Source organism: Octopus sinensis, linkage group LG18 (assembly GCF_006345805.1).
Source record: "Octopus sinensis linkage group LG18, ASM634580v1, whole genome shotgun sequence".
Lineage (NCBI taxonomy): Eukaryota > Metazoa > Mollusca > Cephalopoda > Octopoda > Octopodidae > Octopus > Octopus sinensis.
Window position 1 is genome coordinate 22,399,667 of NC_043014.1, and position 23,695 is coordinate 22,423,361.

The 23,695-nt window shown below is 37.1% G+C and overlaps 1 protein-coding gene across 4 annotated transcripts in view; it reads left to right on the plus strand.

The window, feature by feature from the left end:
* Window positions 1-12,446, plus strand: part of LOC115221753 (protein capicua homolog) — a 128,176-nt gene extending 115,730 nt beyond the window's left edge. For all 4 annotated transcript variants that reach the window (XM_036510772.1, XM_036510773.1, XM_029791970.2 and 1 more), the window contains exons 16-20: window positions 840-995; window positions 1,281-1,426; window positions 1,690-2,006; window positions 6,472-6,615; window positions 8,864-12,446. In XM_036510772.1, coding sequence (XP_036366665.1) covers window positions 840-995; window positions 1,281-1,426; window positions 1,690-2,006; window positions 6,472-6,615; window positions 8,864-9,705 — 1,605 coding nt within the window. In that variant the 3' untranslated portion in view covers window positions 9,706-12,446. The remainder of the gene's footprint in view (window positions 1-839; window positions 996-1,280; window positions 1,427-1,689; window positions 2,007-6,471; window positions 6,616-8,863) is intronic.
* Window positions 12,447-23,695: the final 11,249 nt, after the last annotated feature.

Sequence of the window (23,695 nt, forward strand, 5' to 3'; positions counted from 1 at the left end):
GACCTCTCCCTTCTCTCTGTCATGAGAGACACACCCAGCCCAAGTCACTTTTGTAGTGTAGAGCCCCTTGTATTGTTGTCATTTTCTTGGTCTTCCTATCTAGCCCCTTAAATTCATCACTTCTGTACTCTGTCACATCAGTGCAATATCTTGGAGCTGCAACTGTCATCGTTATAGTTGTTGTTGTTGGTGGTGGTTGTGGAGGAGGAGGAGGAGGACAGTTTGGCAGTAGATTATTAAAATCATTATTAAAATCATTATTGTGGTATTTAGCTACGGCATTTTACATTCTGAGTTCAAATCCTCTTGTTGTCAACTTTTCTTTTCATCCTTTCGATATTGATAAAAGAAAGTACCTTTTAAATAGGAGGAAAAATTCTCTGATATTTAGTCATGTCCATTCACATTTTGAGTTGAAATCCTGCTATGTTCGACTTTACTTTTCATCCTTTTGGCATTGATAAAATAAAGAACTAGTAATGTCTTGAGATTGATTTTAAATTAATTTCAACACTTCTTCAGAATTAACAGGATTGATTGTTGGCAGTAGATGTCGTGATATTTATAGTAGTAGTAGCAGTGTTGGCGGCGACAGCAATAGTTCTGATAACATCAACAGCAATAATAGTAGTAGTAGCAGCAGCAGCAACAGCAATATAGTAACATTATTATTATTATTATTATCATTATTATTATTATTATCATTATTATTATTATTAGTAGTAGTAGTAGTAGTAGTGGTGGTGGTGGTGGTGGTGGTGGTGGTGGTGATAATGGTAATGGTAGTAGTATCAATGAAAATACAGACCTCCAAATAGATCTCTTATCATTTCTTTCAGGCATACAAGTCATTGGACATTTCCACTGAATGTCCACCAATGAGCAGCAGTGATTCCACTCCTACAGAAATTCTGCCTGAAATACAATCTAGAGAAAGGTCAGTAGGACACCTGGATGGTCAGCCTTCTCAACCGTCATCACACATACTCCTACAGGTAAGTTTATTTGCTATAATTTTATCATATAATTTACTGCCATCATGATCATTGTCATCATCACCACTATTTTCATTGCCTGCATTACCATCAACACTACCACCATCATCATTGCTACCATCTACATTACGAACATAAACACCATCATCTCCATTGTGATTACCATCATCCTCTCCACCATAACCATCACCACCTTTCATCATCAATACAGTCATCTCCACCACCATCATCATTATCATTACCACTTGTTCATTGTTGATTACAATATGACTCATTTGATTGCAGCAGAAGTCAGAAAGAAGTAAGCAGAAACCAATACCTCCACCCATCCCGGTACATAGTCACTCGATACAGTCATCATTAACATCACCCAGCATATCTAGTCCACGACGTAGTATTTTTAAGAAGAACATTGATGATGGCATGGACAAGTAAGTTGATGGCAAAAGAGAGTCTTTTTTTGTTTTGTTTTGTTTTGTTTTGTTTTCTTCCTTCTTCTCAGTCTTTCTTGACTATACTGCATCACTACTACTGATGTTTTTCATTACACTACAACACAACTTCTGACTCCATTGCAGCTTTATTGCAGCCACTGCTAAATCATAACATGCTCCCCTCTCCCCCCAATACTGTCAGCATGATCTATCGATCAATCCATTGAATTCATTTTAATATCCATTTTTTAATTCCACAGGGTTCTGGAGACAGTGGATTTTGAACGGAGATTTGAGCAGCTTCCTCAGTACATCCCCGACCAATCTGATGCCACAACCCCGGTACCACAAAGTCCAAGGGCACTGTTGAATATTTACAGGAGGAAAGCCCTTCCAAAATCTGATTCAGTTGACCATGACAGCATCACAGATTCGTGCACCGTGTCGCCTGCTTACCTGAAGAGTTGTGACTCTGAAGCTGGCACTCCGAAGACACCAAGAAATTCCGAAGACAATCAGTTCTTTGGTGCCACCTTTAATCTGGAGTCACTTTCTGATGCAGCTCTCAAGAAAATGGGTATGCCACCTCCTCTTATCAATGTTGGCTGTGGTACAGTTTTTGTAGACCAAGGTCTGATATTTGTGTGTTTATATGTGTTTCTACCTATAGTTTTGAATATGTACGTTTGTGTGTATCTGTATATCATCATCGTCATCATCCTTTAACATCTGTTTTCCATGCTGGCATAGGTTGAACAGTTTGAACAGAGCTGAGCAGCTGTACCAGGTTCCAGTCTGATTTGGCTTGGTTTGGGTGTTTTTAACATGCCATTGGCACAAGCACTTTCATGTGGCACTGACACAAGTGCTTTCTACATGACACCATGATTGTGTATCTATGTATATTGAGATAAATCTAAGAACTACATAGAAGCTCCTTTACAGACAGCTGTGATCTCTGTTTAAAGATGACAAAGTACTTTTCTATTCATCTGTTCATCATTTCATTATTGTTCTTCTGGTATTGGATTACAACCTTTGATATTTAGCACCTTTCTTAATGTTCTTGCTGTGCCAAGCAAACAGGCTTTCTACAGCATCAATATCCAACATCTTCAATCGTCATTTAGACTTCTTGTAACTGTTATGTGGTTAGAAATGTCCACACAGAAGCGGTAATAACAACATTACAGCAATTCTAAATTCTCTGAAGTATGTGTTTTAGGTCTTGGTATTTTTTATTTTCTCACATTCTTTGTCTACCAGTCTTGTATTAAATGGTCAAACAACAGCAGTTAAACAACACACACATGCATATATATTATGAAAAAGTGAATATAAATTAAAAGAAGACAACACAGGAGGGCTAAGGTTTAACAAATATTGTATTTGTGGGGGAGAACAAGAGAAGAAAGGTTGAGTTGAGGGGGAAAGAGAAAACAAAACAGGAGAAATTGATAAAAAAATCATTTTCAATAAAATGCTGATGAATATACACACACACACTAGTAAAACATCTTGGAAGATAGAAGTTGATAGTCAAAAAATATGCAAAAGAGGTTTAAGCAGGTGTAAGAGTTTTTAGAAGATTTATAAGGAAGGAGAGAACTAACATTTGAAAACATTTTTACAAAGTTGGAGGGTGTCCTAAGAGTCCAAAAATGGCAAAATGGTAAATTCCAGCAGTAAATTATGTGTGAATTGGGGACAACTGAAGTGAAAAGAGATTTCTCTAGACAGGAAGATGGAGGGGGGTAAGACGTGCGTGTGTGTGTGTACATTCACTAAAGTGTTGCACAAATGCCTTCCATTATCTGTTCCAGCTCTACTTTCTAAGTCCAAATCATGTTGAGGTCAACTTCACTTTTCATCTCTCCAGAGATTCCTAAACTACAGATTAAAGATTGCAAGCTGACAGAACCCTTAGAACACTGGAAAATATACCTTGCAGTATTTTGTTCTGGCTCTCTACATTCTGAGTTCAAATACTGCTAAGGTCAGCTTTGTTTTCATCCTTTTGGGCTCAATGAAATACCAATCTAGTACTGGGGTTGATGTAATTGATTAGCCCCTCTCCTTAAAATTGCTGGCCTTGTGCCTAAATTAGAAACAACAACAATAATAATAATAGTGGTTTCAAATTTTGCTACAAGGGCAGCAGTTTTTGGGGAGGGGATGAGTCAATTACATTGACCCCAGTGTTCAACTGATACTTATCTTATTGACCCTGAAAGAATGGAAGGTAAAGTCTACCTCAGCGGAATTTGAACTCAGAAAGTAGTGACAGGTGTAGTAGTAGTAATAATAACAATAATATAGTAATAATAATAATAATAATAATAATTCTTTCTACTATATGCACAAGGCCTGAAATTTTGGAGTAGATGGAGGAGCTTGTCGATTACATTGGCCCCAGTGCTCAACTGGTACTTATTTTAACAACTCTCAAAGGATAAAAGGTGAAGTCAGCCGTGGCAGAATTTGAATTCAGAACGGAAAGACACGAATTGCTGTTAAGCATTTTCTTTTTTTACAAATCAGAGTAATTTTGATGACAGCAACAACACAGCTTTGCACTAGCAGTTTTTTGCAAAAGTCATTATTATTATTACTATTATATCATTATTATTAAGGTAGCAAGCTGGCAGAATTGTTAGCACACTGGGCAAGATGCTTAGCAGGATTTCGTCCATCTTTATGTTCTTAGTTCAAATTCTACCAAGGTTGACTTTGCCTTTCATCCTTTTGGGGTCGATAAGTTAAGTACCAGTGGAACACTGGGTTCAGTGTAATCAGCTAGTCTCCCCTCCCCCAAATTTCAGGCCTTGTGCCTGCAGTAGAAAGGATTATTATTATTATCAATTATTATTATTTCTCTGGGTGACAGAACGAGATAATGGCAGATAAATGATTTGCAGTTTTTAGTTACATGTTTTGAGTTCAAATCCCCCTGCTAGAATCGACTTCGCTTTTCTTCCATTGAGGATCAATGGCAAAGAATCAGGTTAGCAATGGGAGAAATGGAGATCAACTACAACCTTATTTCTGCAATTATTCATCCCTCAACTATTGTTCTTCATTATATTCACTGCATTACCCCTGCCTCATCTTTAATGAGTTCTTATTCTCCTTATACACACTTGCAACCTTTACCCACTCATACGTCTTGTTCTTCTGTCCCCACTCACTTCCTGTATCTTGAGGGTCCAATTTGGTACCTCATCGCCACTTTCCAGCTCCACCCTGATTATTCTCATTTAATGCAAGTAGCTGTTCTGCTCCCTTTTGTAGTTTAACCTATCTTCATCTGACATAAAGCCACAGCTACATTCATTTGAAGGGGCTCTTAGTTTTTTGAGTTACATGGTGACTTCACTAATGCTAGTGCCTCAAAAAAATGCACTTAGTTCATTCTGTGAAGTGGTGGATATTAGGAGGAGCATCCAGCTACAGAAATCATACCAAAGCAAACATTAGGGTACAATGCAGTCTTCAGAGCCATCATCTCCTGTCAAACCTTTCATTCCATGCCAGCATGCAAGATGGATATTAAAAGCTAATGATGACTGTGATGACTACTATTATACAAAGTATGTTACGAATTGAGGGTGGGCCTTGTTGATGGATGTTATCAGCATCATGCTGTTGGACACTTCCAAAGTAGTGAGGATCAACATCATTCTGAAGGAATACAAAGCACGGAGGAGCAAAAATTAACTTGAAGAAGTTGGTGAACTTGTAGCTCAGTAACTGGGAGAAGTTGTAAGAGGTTGGATCAACAGATCAATAAAAAAAATGCTCAGGATCTGGTTCAGTTCCAACCTGTAGGAGGACCAGTACTGGAACAATGTAACAAGAAAATTGACCAGTCTCACTCAGAAAAAAGACTGAAGAATCTGCTCTTTGGTTTTTTTGTGAAAGGGACATGTTTCATTAATCAGCTGTCCATCTCTTACCAGCACCCTCTGCACAGCATGCTGTAGATGCTGATGCACAGACACATGTTCACACTTCACTGCCTGCAGAGATTCCTGGGCAATGAGCATGTGTAGTGGCCATTCATGAGGCACATCTTTCTGCAGCTTGTCTCTTTGGTGGTGCTGTTTTGAAGCCAGACCGAGCCCCTGGCTTCTTGCTTGTCATTAGGTGCTCACTGCCCTGTACCTCACTGGTAATCTATAGATGGTTAGTGGAGGGAAAGAACAATGATGTTCTTGGAAATATTTGGGGCATCAGTAAAATTGAACTGGCTGGTCTGTTTTGGAGCTCTTTCAAGTTGGAGATTGTTATGGGCAACTTCTAGAAGTCCTTGTCCTGGTGATGCTACTGTGAAGCTGTGATGGTTTGAGATAAATTTTACAGGCATGGAAGTGCCGTTAGATGAGCCTGTTCAAGGTGCATGCAGAGGTGCAGAAAGCATTCTGCATGCTCTTGTTCGGTATCCTAGCATTGTTGATTTGTATAGTCACATTGCTGTCATGTGTGGGACAGATTTAATGACATTAAGATGATTGTTCTGCCACTTCTTTTAACCAGGTAGGGATGGCAGTTTTCTTGTCTGGTGGCTGTAGCTAAAGAGTTTGCGTAGTGGATAATTCATGCACTTTCCTTGGGCAATGCTTCATTGACTTTTGCAAGTTTTGCTCGAAAGGGAAGATGAGATTGGAGAAAAAGGTACTGTCCTCAAGTGAATTTATTGACAGATAGATGAAAATTATGAAGATGGCAAGTGTGGATGAATGGACAATTAGAGATGGTATTTGCCTTTGGTGTTCAAGCAATCTTTGATGATGGGATTCTTTGAATGGCTCTGGATAGTGGTCATCCTGTATCAGGAGAATTACATCATGTATACTTTTCATCATTTAATTTTTACTCATTTGATTTTGTATAACCCCTCCCAACACACACACACACACACACACACACACACAAATCATGTCTACAAAGACAGACTTCATGTCTGTCTTTGTATCATCCCCATCATCCATTACCCTGACGGCAAATATAAAGAATTTACTACTTCTACTATTCAATTTCAGATTTTACAGACAGTGAAGTAAATTCCCCTCGCACTCCTAAAACTCCCAGTTCTCCAGGAACCTATTCCACTCTAAGACGTGTCCTTGATCAAAGACGACAGCTCGTGATGAAACTCTTTGAAGAATATGGACTTTTCCCATCAGGTAACAATGCCTTTGTTTTTTATTACAATTTTTGGGGCCCAGAGGTGGATGAAGCACCTATGAGAGGTAGTAGGGTTTGAGGGGTATTGTTACTGATGACATTAAGTGGATGCTGGCAATATTCTTTTATTCTTTTACTTGTTTCAGTCATTTGACTGTGGCCATGCTAGAGTGCCACATCAAGGGTTCTTATTCATACAAATCGACTCCAGTACTTATCTTTTAAGTGTAGTACTTATTTTATCAGCCTCTCTTGCTGACCCATTAAATTACAAGGATGTAAACACACCAACACTGGTTGTCAAGTGGTGATGGTGGAGACAAACAGACACAAAGATACACACGCATGTAGATATATATATATATATATACAATTGGCTTCTTTCAGTTTCCATCTACCAAATCTACTCACAAGGCTTTGATTGACCCAAAGCTATAAAAGACACTTGCCCAAGGTGGTTGGGAAGGAAGCTTCTTATCACACAGCCATGTCTGTGCCTACTCTTTTGAAATGTCTTTGTAGTATTAGGTTCTAGGAGGTTGTGTAAGCTGCTCTTCTGTGATATTACCTTAGGGTAGTTGTGGCTGAAGCTATATGTTGTAGTCAAAGAATGCTATAGTTGCTAATTCTAACCATTTATCTAACCTAGAAATCTTATCACTATTGGTGTAAGCTAAGGATGTATCCTGTGCATCATTGTTTGATCCTCTGGAAATAACAGCCAAATCTCCATCATCTCACACTATACTATCTCAAAGAATAAAATAAAAACAAGCTGGATAATGTAGTCCAAGATAAACTTTTTTAAAAGGTAGGATAGTGATGGCTAGAATTTATTGATCATAGGATTTATTTGATCAGAGCTAACCTGGAGGTAAACCGCAGCTCCCAGTTTTTTTGGGAACTTATTCCACTCTAGGGTGTGTCCTTGATCAAAAATATATCTTTGGTATTATATTTATCTAACCTAAAAACCGTACTCCTAGTGGCGTTACATCTGAGATCCTACATGTGTCTAACCTAGATCCCACCATTAATTGAATTATATGTCTATAACAGAGTATCTAACCTGGAATTCCTATCATTGCAGGAGTTTCCATTATTAGTATTACATGTCTTTTTTTTTTTCTGATGCTTTTGTGGATTGCCATAACTCTCTATCACGATCCAATTCCATTTTTATGAATTTGAATTGAGAGCTGGAGTCATAGGGAATCTTTCATTAGCTGATTACACAACCTTGGATGCCACCCCTGTGGATACATTGCAGTTACTCTCTTGGTAGAGCTTAGTGTTCCTGATCGTTGATCTTCTTGGATTCCTCCACTCAGCATCAATGTAAGAAGCACTGTTGGCTCAGTTGAGCTCTTCCACTACTTCTTCACAATCCACCATGCTGCAGTCCCATGACTTTCCCATGTCCCTGGCAGGGTGGCTGAACAGATGCTACACCCTGCCAAAGGGCAGCTTGTAGCTATACAGGGCATAGTCCTCACTCCATGAGGTATCTTCAAAATAACTGCATACAATTTAAATTTGAGTTCATTTAAACCAATGAGCCCCAGATCACTTGTTTAGATAGCAAAAGCTGATGTTTTTAACCTTTGCATATTCCTGCTCACAGTAAATTTTAATGTCCAAATAGGTGTCACTGTCACTTGACAGTTGAGTGGTCACTCTCAGCAAGAGTCATTCTGCTATAAAACGTGTTGATTTACCCTCAAGTCATCCCTGATTAAATAGGCACATGACTAGAAGCATTCCAACCATGACCATCATGCTTTTTTTGACATAGTCTTTCTTATGAAGGCACATGGTTTATTGGTTAGGATATTCAGCTCACAATTGTAAGGTCATGAGTTTGATTCCTGGCAGTGCATTGTGTCCTTGAGTGAGAGACTTTTGCTCCAGTTCACACAGCTGGCAAAATTGAGCAGCACATGTAATTCAAATGGCCAGTCGTGTCATGTTATATATTATAGGTACATGTGTTTGTGGAGTGTTCAGCCACTTGCACATTAATTTCACAAACAAGCTATCTGTTTTTACATTCTAAGTTCAAATACCACCAAGCTTGACTTTGCCATTCATCCTTTCCTGATTGATGAAATAAATACCAGTGGAACACCGGAGTTGATGTAATTGGCTTACTCCCTTCTCCCCCTCCCCAAACTTCCTGGTCTTGTGCCAAAATTTGAAACCATTATTATTGTCATTGTATTCATTGTTTTTCCTGTTATCTTGCAGCTTCAGCTACTACGTCATTTCACAGCAGACACATCAACCTGTTTCCAACGAAGACAATGCTGCAACTGAAAATCCGTGAAGTACGACAGAAGTTAATGGCTCAGTCAGCACAGATAGCAGCTGCGGCGGAAGGTGAAGCTGGTTCTGCACCATCAACCCCGTCCGCTTTGACAGCCAGCTCCAACAACAGTGGAACTAATTGTTCAACCAGTAGTGCCGTCTCCGTCTCATCCACCAAACCAACACTTTCGTCTTCACTAGGCCCTGCACCTCTTTGTGGGAACAGCAATGTGAATGTGACTGCCACACCAGTGGGTGCTGGGGTCACGCCGTCGTCCACTACGTTGTCTTCGTCCACGAGCGGCGAGCTCATCCCCAATCCTAACACAACGGCCCCTTCAGCTGTCCTCGGCTCCAGCAACGAGGTTACTACTACTAGTATTACAACCACCCATGTGCCTTCCTGTGGATCACAGCCACCACCACTTCCACCACCTCCTCCTCAACTGCCGCCACCACCACCACCAACACATGCCACCACCTCCTCCTCTTCTACAGCTGCAGTTGCTGCTACTCTCTCTCAACACCAACATCAGCATCAACATCAGCATCAACAACAGCAGCAGCTGCAGTATTCCTTTGCGCAGTCGCCATCACAGCACTCGTATCATCATCATCACCACCAGCAGCAGCAGCAAACAACGAACCGTGCTGTCATTGCCTCCGACCACACACCCTCATCATCATTGTCATCCACGGCTACGCAACCTCTAGGCACTGGTGGTGGATCAGCAGGCGCATCAATTATGCGACATGACTACGGCAGCGACAAACATACCTGAAGTGTGGAGTGGGGTGAGGGACACACACCCTTCCCTCTGCATACCACTCCTCTTCACTAAATGGCTTTGTTACATACACAAATATATACATATATATATGTATATGTAGACTTGTATGTATATACATACTCACACATTATATATATATTATATATACATATGTGGTTTACTGTTGTCATGGAAACAGAACAAAGTATTTGAAATTAACCTCGTTGGATCTCTATCCCGATCTCCCTTCTCCACCCCTCCAAGAAAAACAACATACATTTTCATAACTTGTTCCTCCACCTCACTTCTCTGTCCTCCTCTCGTCTCCAGCTCATCCTCTTCTTCCTTCCTATTGTTGTTGTTGTTATTGTTGTTGTTGTTGTTGTTATCAGTCCAACCAAGGGTATAATGATCAAAGTTTTCCCTGTGAAAAAAAAAGCAAAAAACTTTGTAGAAACAGACTGATACACACAGATAAACAAACGAAAAAGAAAGTTACATTAAGGAAAGAAAAAAATTTTTTTCTAATTTCTTTATTCATGAACTTTAACCTGAGAGGTCAACATTTGTGACCTCTCTGTCTGTCTCCACAATGATGTTAAAGATGAAGATGATAATTTGACATATTGATGCAACATACAATGACAGTAATGTGGTAGGATGGTGGTGGTGGTGGTGGTGTTTGTAAACTGTAGGTTGGTACTACTTACACATGACCTACCAGGACTATATATGGGTGTGTGCATGTGTTTGTGTATGTATATATATATATATATATATATATATATATATATATATGTATGTATGTATAAGGGATGGTTGTTGTGGGTGTGGTTCGTAGTTGTTGCTCTGTTGAGTAGACCTTTGCCTACAATACTGAATGATGTGGTGTAATACAGTACAAACTGCTAGAGCTTTAGGGTGTGATGATAATGTTCTCTTATGTAATCCACCCAAAGCTAAAACTCTCTATGTATGTCTTTTTTTCTTTTTTCTTTTTCTTGTGTGTGGACAATTATGTATGCAATCTAGCTTGTCTGAATGTGCATATATACACACACTCACACTCACTCACACACACATTTACATTTTGAGACAGTTAACCACATAAGCTGTCAATATATCCACTGTCAATGTGTCCAGTAACTTCACAATAAAACTGTTTTTTTTATTCATACTGCCAAAGTCTGTCATTAGTGTTGGACTATGCAAGGTCAAAGCTTAAAGGCTTGTTGCTATTTTGGTTTCTATCTGTGTATTAGGAAACTTCTCACACACTCTATGTCCCCTTCCCTTGGAAGGTGTGAAGTAGCAGAAAATGGAGTTTGCTACCCTAATGTGTGGTATTTGGGTCTTTTTTTTTTAAATAATTTAAAACGAAATTGTTATATTGAATATTAGGAATTTTTTTTATGGAACTGACAATGTGTATGTGTATCTACATACATATATATATGTGTACATATGTCTATGTTTGTGTATGTGTAGTATGGTTCCTTAATCCATATGAGAGAGAGAGATTATGAAGGTATAACATATACAATATGTTGTATGTATTATACTCCAAACCAAATTTTCTGCTGCATTTGAACTCATCATTTATATTTCCTTTGTCTTTACTATTCTTTCTTCTCTTCCTCATTTGTAAATTTATATTCACTCAAACATATATGCACATACACACACACGCACACATATATAATGTGTATGTGTGTGTACATATGTGCGCACACACACACACACTTCTCCACCAGCTCACTGAACTGTCTGTGTGTATGTATTTAGATTTATATGTACACTGTATCATTGGTATTTAAAATGCACATTGATTAGCACATATATTTATGAATTAGTAAGATATATAAATATATATACATCTTCATTCAAAGCTAATTATTAACTCAGTCGCTATTCCTGAGTAATAATGAAGTGAATAGTCAGCTTTGAATAAAGAAATACACTCTTATCTTCATGTATTGAGTACTTTTTCCACCATTTGAAATGAATACCCAAAGTCATATATGCTCTCTTCTATATAGGTTAGTTATATTTTGTTATAAACTGTTCGAAAAATATAGTGGAAAGCTAGTAGCAAAAATAGCAGGTGTACCAAAGTACAAATTAGGATATGGGCCAGACTGAATCTCAGCTTACACTCTCCCCGCACCCTCTCATTCTTTGTCTTTTCTATATGTCTATGAGCATACGTCTATTTCACATATAGAAATGTGCAATATGTATTTATACACACATATACAGCATACAAACTGAGGGATGAGGTACAGTGCTGTTTTCAGACCCATTCAATATATGCTAATGTGGTGATTCAGGCACAGAAAAAATGATGATGATATGCATCTCACACACATACAAACACACACCTCATCCATGCATGCCTACCAGATAAGACTAAATAATCTTCTTTAAGATTTGGATCCATTTATGAAAAATCTTCGGAAGATTTTTTTTTATGTGTCAATTCTTTGATCTCCTTCTACACACTTTCTATCTGTTTCCTCTTTTTTCGTTATATACATACATTCATGGGTGCATGCATACATATGCATGTAATTGTGTGTGTGCGTATGTGTATACACACACACACACACACACACATGGTTGTATGTGTTTGTGCAAGTTCATATCTTGTAAGTTTTACAATTTAGTTAATCTGCTTTCATCTACATGCATACACACTACTTTTTCTTCTTCCATGCCTTACCTCATCCATAATAAAAGTTCCTTCTCTTTGACTCCTCTTCCATCACTTCCTTTGATGTCCTTTGCTACCCCATCATACAAATATCAATGCAGCCTCTCCTATTCTACTCTTTCTGTTACTAGTCTGATATTATTCTTCACTGTTGGAAACTGTTGCACTCTTTCATTCCCACCATTACCACCACACCCTCTAGCACCAGGAAGAAGAGGTGGGGTTGGGCACAAATTTTTATCTACCCTACTCCCATCCTACCTCACTCATTTTTTTTTTCAGTTGGTCCTTCCCACTTGTCCTCTGTCATTGACCTCACCTTCCCATATACACGCACGCACACACACACACACACACACACACACACACACACATATAGCTCTGTGTGTGTGTGACTTACAAGCTTCTTTCACCTAAATGGAGGGTAATTTAACTGTCGCACAAAGACATTTATATTCATATAAGGTGTGTAACTAATGAAGATGTATGTAATGGTTGTAGATGCTCATATTTCCTTTTAGCTTATCTTGTTTGTCATATATTTTCTTCTGAGGTAAATATTTATGTCCACACACACATTTACATATCTGCTATACGTTTGCTTTGTTTGTGTGCAGTGTGCATGCATGCATGTCATAGGAAATATGGAATGACATATAAACAGAAAGCTGTAAGTGCATCAGCTAGGACATAAAATGATTCGGTGGGGTTGTGTCAATAGATGCAGTAGTCTAATCTTGTGCAACCTTTGCCATGGTGAAATAACAAGTATAAATCATGATGATGACAATCAGTTAGTTGTCATATTAATAATAATTATGCCTCTATGTATCAGAGTAGCTGGCATACTGTACTCCTCTCCTCATACTTCTGACTATTCCTTACTGGACTTTATTTGTTTCAAACAGTATTGCTAATGGTGTATTGTTGTACCTCAAGCATCTGAAAGTTTTAGCGAATTTGATTATATTTCCAAAAATTCCAAACAATTTTTGTTGATTTTTATCAGCTTTGGCAGCCTTTTCACTAAAACTCTGCTTCCTCTCTACATATGTGTGTGTATGTATGTATATATATATATATATATATTTATATATATAGTGTGTATTTCATATACAGTATTGTGTTGTTGAAAGTAATTCTTGTCTCATGGCAGCTTTCCATTCTTTTAACTTTTGGTCTCCTGCCTCTGCCTTCTCTCCTTGCTAAATTTTTCTGACATCAAAAGCCCCTTTGGATTTGAGCATCAGAATTTTGGCAGGAACAATCTAGAATATGGAACAACTTGTTGATCTTTTAATACTACTAGCCGTAGTTGCCATTAAGGTTTATAGCTAAATCATATAACAACAGCACATCGTTCTGAAGATTGTTAGTGAATTTTAAATATTAGTAAATTAACAACAACTATAATTATTTATAGTCATAATTAAGAAGGTGAAAACAATAGACTGTCACACTTTATCTTTTTGTCTTGTGCATGTAGAGGTAGTGAAAAGATTGGCAGGTCCATAATGTGAATACTGCTTTTTTGGTCTTCTTTTATGTTGCCCATTCAGAGAGAGAAGAAATCAGTGGCAGTCCTTGACTTATCAACCTCATGTAGATATCTTACATTGTTTTACTTTTGTCTCCCTCAACATTCTGATTGCACACCCTGCCAAGGAGTGTCATACAGTTAGGTTATTCAGATAACTACTCTATAGTGTAAATTTCAGCCTTGTGCCTAATGAAAACAAATAAGTCATTAATAAGATAATTGATACTGGGGCCCAGTGACTAAGTTTAAAGTCCTGGACTATTACACCCATAATTATAAGTTCATATTTTACCATAGCACAATCATTATATCATATTTTTGAGCAAGACATAACACTGTTTGTTTCAGTTTGCCTTAACTGAACAAAAAGGAAGTGTGACTCTAGTTCCTACTTCACAATTAAGTGGTTAATTGTTAGATGGGACATCTCCTAAACTGTAACTGTATTCACTCTAATACAAAACAAACCATCTAACCCATAGTCCAGGTTGTAAATCAAAAAGAAAATATTGATTCTTTGGCAGTACAAATTTTGTAGGTATCTCTCTCTCTCTCTCTCTCTCTCTCTCTCTCTCTCTCTCTCTCTCTCTCTCTCTCTCTCTCTCTCTTTTACTGCTTAATAGAGGCAAACTAAAACAAGAAAAATTCCTTTTTTTTTCTTTTTACATATGTAGCTGAATTTATGCGTGATTGTATTTTCTACCTTCAACAGTTCAAAAAGAATGCTGTTTGTAGCTTGTCAGTGGCATAGTTATGTGTTTGTAGCCAAAACATGTAACTCTCACTGTTTACCAAGCTCTAAGAAGGCATCACAATGTGATATAATTCACTATACTGTGTCTACTTAAATATCAACAACTTAGTGTACCAAGCAGTAAGTACCACAGTATAATAGTATGCCAAGCCAAGACACTTAACTGTCTACAGCCCAGTCTATCAAGTTTAAATAGATACCCAGTATAACTGACTGTGCTGTATTGTTTGCAAGTCTGGAACAACTATCAACAACTCCATCAACTGAGAGGTAAATAGGCATTTGTAGTGTGTTATAATTCACTGTACTGACTGACTAGCTGTAATTAGGTACCACAGTGTGGTGTAGTTCACTGCTATCAGTAGCAGAAACACCATTCCAGAATTAACAAGCAATTTGTTAGATTGTTGTACCAGAATCAGTTCTTCTGTCTTCTCATGAGAAAATTTAGCTGAAAGATAGATGTTTCTTATCAATTTGGTGGATTCTTGTAATTCAGAGGTAAGTTGCTTTGGCATAGTTCCCAAACATTTTGTTTCTTCACTAAACAATCTGATTGGTTGACTGACAAGAGAGCACCACATCAAGCTACAGCTGACTGCAGGCCACCACATCAAGCCATAATCTGATCACAAGTCACATCTGATCTTAGACTGCTATGCTCTGATTCTACCTACTTTCCTCACATCCATAAATTAAAAACTAACCTTGTTTTTATAGTATGTGTGGGTGGAGAGGGATTGATTTAATATTTTTAAATTATAATTTTGCTTATATTTATATTTTTCCTTCTTTTCTCCCTTACCATTTCATCTTGCAAACATATATGATTTCTTTTCTTGTTTAGCCCCTCAATCTTCCTTTTTGGAGTTTCATCTTCACCAACAATCTCTCTCTCTCTCTCTCATACAAAATAAGTATTACAATTCCCCCTTTTATCCTACCCTATAAATCTGAGGCTTCATTATGCTTTTGTAAGAGACTGTCATTTTCTTTATTAACATGAGCATTATTTTTAAGGTGGTTGATGGCAGAATTTGGTAAAGCAGAGGACAAAATACCTTGTGATATTTAGTTACATTCCTTTACATTCTGTATTCAAATCCTGCCATGGTCGACTTTACACCACCCCAAGGTCAATAAAATAAAGTACCAGTCAAGTACTGGCATCAATGCCACTCCACTTCTCAAATATTGCTAGCATTTTGCCTAATTCAATAACAGTTATTATTGTTGTTATTATTCAAGGTTAACTTTGTTGTTCATCCCTCCAGGTCAATAAAGTACCAGTCTAGCACTGGGGCTGATGTAATTGACTAACCCCTTCCCATCAAAATTGCTGGCCTTGTGCCTAAATTAGATACAGCTCTTATTATATAGGGCCATGGATTGGCAAATTCCATAAGTGTAGCAGACAAAATATTTTGTGGAATTTCTTTATGTTCTGAGTGCAAATCCTACAGAGGTTATTATGTAAAATATTTTCAGTCTGATAAAATAAGGTACTTGTCAGATACAATGTTCACTAAATTGACAATACCTTCTCTCTACATTTTTATCATTTTTGCTTCAGCAGTTTGTAAATCTTTTCAATTGTAAACAAAAGGTTTTGTTTTTATCTCATTATGTTGTTCAGAATGATATTAATGTCGGAGTATCCTCATTCTCCTTTATCCTCTAGAAGCACAGTATTGGAACAACTGTAGTTTTAATTTGGAGAATAAAGGCCTTTACCACTCAAAAAGAGGCCCCTATAAACTAAATTGTTGATGCAGTTTGGAAAGGTATACTTGCTCCAATATCAACATCCAGAACATGAATTCTCTCCTTCAATATTTGTTTGTTTCTATGTAATACACTTTGTTATATCAATCTACATATTTAAACTTACACACACTCACACACACACGCACATTTTTACGTTAGACAAACACTTTCTATGCACAACTGTTTGATTCAAGTAATGTTGACCACTGTACAGTCAAATGATTTTGACTGTAACTGTCCACTACACATCTGTTTAGTTCAAGTAGACAGTTGTTTGGTTTAAGTAATTTTGACCTATTGCCATCAAGCACCACCATATTTACTAGTTTAAAATCTGATTGAGAAGCTATTCTAGAAAGTTCTACCCCAAAATTCTGTCCTGAAATCTATTCTAATTCTTATCTTTTCTACATGATAAAGAGTTATTCCACACACATCTCTCTCTCTCTCTCTCTCTCTCTCTCTCTCTCTCTCTCTCTCTACTCTCTCCTCTCTCTCTCTCTCTTCTCTCTCTCTCTCCTCTCTCTCTCTCTCTCTCTCTCTCTCTCTCTTCTCTCTCTCTCTCTCTCTCTCTCTCTCTCTCTCTCTCTCTCTCTCTCTCTCTCTCTCTCTCTCTCTCTCTCTCTCTGATGAACTTCTTGTCTAAGGTCCTGTCATCTTTTTCCATCTTCCTAAATACTTCGTAATGATGTTCAGTTTATATGACAATATTGAAAAGCTTGCCTAAATATTGTTTGTTTGAGACTATGGACACAAACGTACTCATGCACCACATCACTCTATCCAGCATACTATGTCACCATATCACATAACGATGCTATCTAATCAAGTCTTTGCTACTGTATCATCATACCATGTGGGTATGCTATTGCCACTGAACCATCACCATAGTATGTAGCCATATCACTGTGTTATATACTACTATACAATGAAAACAATGCTGTTGCCTATTACACCATACCATCTTACAGAAGTGAAATGGTTGACTGGTGTTTACAACCAACTCAAAGGTTTCAAGTTCAAATCTGTACCAAGATATTCAGAGTCAAACTCATAAAACAGAACAAGATTATTTTGAATTGGTATACAATGTAGTTGAGTTAGATGAGAATATAGGAATCGCATAAATTCATTGATTTTTTTTTTTCCTTTTTTCTTTTGTTCTTTTGACACTGTGAAAGCTTCAACACTTGTCATCGTTATCAGCATTAACTCATATCTGAGTAGTTAATCCGTCGCGAGTGATTGAGCTTCATCTTGATGGGTTTGTTGGGTGCCAATGTCTGAGATGGCTGTTCTATAGAAGAGCTGCAGGCATTTATTGCAAGGGAGAGTGAGTCACTCTTTGCCTCTTGACATCTGTTGTTTTACATCTGGCCTATTTCTTTGGCAATGATATGCTGTCACTTTGGGCAGTCCTTAGCAATTGTCTCCCAAGTACTTGGGTCATGGAGACAGCAGAGGAGAGTGGCCTTGAGCTGGTCTTGGAAACAGAATTAAGGGGTTCCACATGGTCTGGTGCCTGAGGCTAACTCCACAAAGAGGAGTTGATGGGAAATGTGTTTGAGGCATATATACATATGATGTGTTTCAACCAGTGGAGGTGGGGACATGCCATGATAACTTTGGTGTTGGACAGTCTGGCCCTGAGCAGAACCTCTTCATTGGTATTATAGTCATTCCATCAAATCCTCATGATTGTGCAAAGTTTGTGCTGGTAGAAACATTTGTCACGTCAATACACATTGCAGAGTACTTCATGGAGTGCATTCTTTGGCAGAGCTCCCATTGGATATATCAATGAGTATTAATGTTTTCTTCTTAGTTTAAAGCAGTGTAGAGTTCTTCACCAACAAGAGAATATTACAAAATGTGGCTTCATGATCTGCAGCTCAGTTCATATACAGTCATTACAAAAAAATGATCCCTATAGTCTGTGACTTAGTTCATACAGTCTCCTTTATAAATAGGTGACTACTATGGTCTGTGGATCAGTTCCACTGTAACAAATTATTGTTCAACTGTATTTTTATATATTTATCTGCTTGTGATGTTGTCTCTTCAACATCTTACTCTCGTATGAAGACAAAGTTGAATACTTTTGTGTGTCAACCAAGTTATTATTGGTAGCAAAATATGAGGGGACTGAATATTAATAAATCTTATCATTTGTGTTTTAATATAATCTTTGGATGATGTCCCTAGCAGAGCATATATTATTTTGCATAATCTTACTTTCATACACACACATAGACATGATTGGTTGGTGCCTACAGTGCTATAGATATAAACCCAACTGATTGTTGGCTCTCATAGCTCTTCTCCACACATACATAACCTTATTCATCCATCCCCAGCTTTAAACTGAGGGAGAGGAGGAAACAATTTGTCTTCTCTAGATTTTCTTTAGACATAACAAAACTGAAAAAAAATTAGTAAACAATAATTATATAATTCAGGGGTTGCCTGAAAGGTTTAGCTTTACAAACGAGAAAATTTTATGTTCGCGCGCACACATGCACATTCACTGAGTGAACAAATGAAAGGAAGCAGCACTCAGCACATCTGATCATGATCATCATAATCATCATCATCATCATTTTAACATCCACTTTTCTATGCTTGCATGGATCAGATGGAATTTGTTGAAGCAGATTTACTATAGTCAAATGCTTTTCCTGTTACCAACCTTCACCTGTTTCAAGCAAGGTAATATTTCCCCATGGCCAGACATGCTTATTCAGAACACTGTAAATGGATGCCACTGCTTGTATGATAGTGACAATCATTTGTAACTCCCATGTTATATCAAGGAAACACAAACACATGCACATATGCGTATGTATATAATGGGTTTCTTTCAATTTCCACTCATCAAATCCATTAGCAAGGCTTTGGTAGAAGACATTTGCCCAAGGTGTCATGCAGTGGGACTGAATCTGAAACTATGTTCTTGGAAAGCAAATTTCTTAATCAGACAGACAGACAGATGTGTATATGTATGTGTGATTGTATATATTACATGTGTGTGTGTGTGTTGTTTGGCACCTTTTATCTGTTACATTTTTCCATATTGCTGCAGCAGGTTCACAAACAAAGGAATAGAAATTTCTTTAGTCACCATACTAAAAGGCCGCACCTTCAGTTATTTCATGTATCTGTGTGTTGTTGTATAACTACTAACCTGCCAGGTTAGCCTCAATCAAGCAGATATTGTATGTAGTCAGCTCTACTCTAATAGACATATGATGTAGTTTGCATCTCTAATATTCTGTATTTCTGTTAAAGCATGATGTACATTCTGACATTTAGGAGTTGGTCTTTTAGTGGTTGGAGTTGGGCTATGTTGTTGCATCTGTTTTGCCATTTATTCGATACCTATGTGAGTGAAGTCTTTTAAGATGACCATTATTCACAAAATAAGATATGTATGCCTTACTGCTTTCTTGTTTTTGATTCTTTAAATGATTGACCAGGTTTGGACTCCTGATCATTAAATTGTGGTTTCAATTTCTGGGCCAGGTGATGTGTTATGTTCTTGAGCAAAATACTTTATTCCACTTAGCTGGCACAAAAATGAGTAATCCTGCGACAGACTGGCAACCCATCCAGGGAGTTAATATATATGCCACAAAAACTGAGAAACTGGCCCTGTGTGTCTCTAAAACTCAGGAAGGATATTGTCTAGTACCTTAATAACTCTGCCACTCCTATGACCATTACTAAGTTTGAAACAAATAATGGGTTTTTGATTTTGTGTTTTAGTTTTTATATTTTATATTTTTCTTTATTAGTATGGTCTGGATGAAAGGATTGTACCCAAAGTCATTGCTCCCCATCCAAGACCAATGAAGTCAATGTACTGAATGTTCTTATGAACTGCCATTGAGAAAACATATACTATGAGAAAATAGCCCCCAGGTTAAATCTATGATTAAAGGCATTCCAGATGTGACCATCCTAACTTTTGTGCATCTAGTGATACATTATCAAATATGCCATTTTCTCTTTTTTGGACTGTGCAATGTGATTCTTTCACAAAGATTTGGCTGCTATTTCTAACAGGTCTGCATAGAGGTTCAAGACTATTATCATTAACTAAAGTATTCAAATAGCTTTTCTAGGTTCTGTTTCCTCTATACTGTGTATGTGTGTGTATTTTACACACACACACACAATTGTACACACTTAATGTTGTAGGAGAATGGTAGGCTACCAACTAGTTCAGCCAGCTACAAGGTCTCAATTTATTGTTCTAACTATTTGTGTGTGTGTGTGTGTGTGTGTGTTTAAGTGTCTACCTAAAGTTGTGTAAATGTGTAATATTTTTTAAATGTTGGATGATGGTACACACAGAAAGCTGACTGAATTTGACATATTTCTATATAATTGTCTATTATATGGTTATATATATACACATAGGAGCTATTATTACGAGAAAACCTCTAACATTCACTCACTCTTCTATCTACTCCATCTCTGACATTGACAATACTGGCTTTGGGATATCTTTATCATCATCATCATCATCATACCTCCATTTCATATCTGTTGTTAGATATTTGATTGATTAGTATTTTTACAAATGCTCTTGCCCTGAAGCTTGTAGCATCAACCCTTCTCCAAACAACTCACTACATCCTCCTGTTGTCTGTTAGCTAAAGAGATAAACTTCTATGTCACCCTTTTGAAATAAGTCACTCTGTCACATTACTAGAGATAAACTATATTTTTATAGCCTAAATCCAATTGAGTATCTCTCCAAATGTCTGTGTTACAGAAACATTTCATCATCTCTATACATCAGAAATATATATGTGTGTACAAAGATAAATATAGATATACATTCAGAGAACAAGTATAGATGCAGTACAGTTATGAAGATTGGTTTGTAGTGAAAAACTCCTGCATTTGATCCCAGTACTTGACGGCTTGGGTGTCTTTTGCTACATAACCTTGGGTCAACCCAAGCTTTGTGAGTAACATTGGGTAGACAGAAACTGTGAGGAAGCCCGTTAGATTATATTTAATTCAAAGGTTTGTCTTTATCACACACAGTCAAAGGTATGCTTTTGATTGTTGTCTGAGGATAAGTTAAGGGAACACATGCTAAGCTGACTGAGATCCATTTACACTCAATATATTCAAGTATAGTATGTGTATGGTTAACGTATTATACACAGATTTGCTATTTTGTCAACATGTTTGTATAAACATATACATGCTCCATCTATCTCATTCACTACCAGATAAACCACCAACTCATGTCTCTCTGACATGAATTATACATTCATTCATTTAACTGCTCTCTATCTATTTCTCTCTCCCTATCTCTCTCTCTCTCTCTCTCTCTCTCTCTCTCTATATATATATATATATATATATATATATATATATATATATATATATATATATAAACTAGAATTTTTCAATAGACATACGTACTTTTAGCAAATATATGGTGGCTGCAAGTCTAAATATCTCTTCAGATTTTTACGAGTGTTTAGATAAATGACTTCAACACATGATAGCTATTTAAAATATATATATATTTGCTTAATAAGTGTATCATTTTATGCCTTTTTTTCCATGCTGGCATGGCTTGGGCAAGATGATGGCACTACACACACACACACTCACTCACTCACTCATATTTAAATGTATTTATAATGCGTGTGTGTATTTATATATATATATATATATATACATACATGCATTGTCCATTTATATTATGTATGCATTATGTATATGTTATTCTTACCATCCTTTTAATGTCCACTTTTCCATACTTGTATGGTGGGTTAGGGTAGATGGAATTTGTTGAAGGAGGTTATCTATGGTCAGGTGTCCTTCCTGTCACTAACCCTCATCTGTTTCCAAGTAAAGTAATATTTCTTCACAGCCAGACATGATTTCACAAAAGATTGAAAATGAATAACGCTTGCATGGTGACACTCATTTGCAACAGTGATGATCAAGTCAAGGAGACAAACCCATACATATGCATACACTCATGCACACAATATCATTTTAACATCCACTTTCCCATACTTGTATGGGTCATGGCTTGTGCATGTGTGTATATATGTGGCAAGCTTCTTTCAGTTTCTGTCTATCAGCTACACTTAAAATGCTTTGGTTTGCATGGAGCTAAAGTAGAAGACATATGTCCAAATTTCTATGCAGTGGGGCCGAACCCACTATGCAGTGGGAAATGAACTTCTTAACCACACATCCATGTTTTTTATACAACATATATATATATAATACCAATCTATGTGTGTGTGTGTGTGTATGTATGTACACACACACACACACACACACACAATTATATCCGTGTGTGTGGTGTGTGTGTGTGTTTGAAGAGCTGTGGAACTGTGTTAATGTATTACACAACCATTCCATTGTTTTTTCTTGAAATCTCTCTCTCTCTCTCTTTCTATCTCTCTTTCTCTCTCTCTCTTCTCTCTCTCTCTCTCTCTCTATATATATATATATATATATATATATATATATATATATATAATATATATATAAACTAGAATTTTTCAATAGACATACGTACTTTTAGCAAATATATGGTGGCTGCAAGTCTAAATATCTCTTCAGATTTTTACGAGTGTTTAGATAAATGACTTCAACACATGATAGCTATTTAAAATATATATATATTTGCTTAATAAGTGTATCATTTTATGCCTTTTTTTCCATGCTGGCATGGCTTGGGCAAGATGATGGCACTACACACACACACACTCACTCACTCACTCATATTTAAATGTATTTATAATGCGTGTGTGTATTTATATATATATATATATATATACATACATGCATTGTCCATTTATATTATGTATGCATTATGTATATGTTATTCTTACCATCCTTTTAATGTCCACTTTTCCATACTTGTATGGTGGGTTAGGGTAGATGGAATTTGTTGAAGGAGGTTATCTATGGTCAGGTGTCCTTCCTGTCACTAACCCTCATCTGTTTCCAAGTAAAGTAATATTTCTTCACAGCCAGACATGATTTCACAAAAGATTGAAAATGAATAACGCTTGCATGGTGACACTCATTTGCAACAGTGATGATCAAGTCAAGGAGACAAACCCATACATATGCATACACTCATGCACACAATATCATTTTAACATCCACTTTCCCATACTTGTATGGGTCATGGCTTGTGCATGTGTGTATATATGTGGCAAGCTTCTTTCAGTTT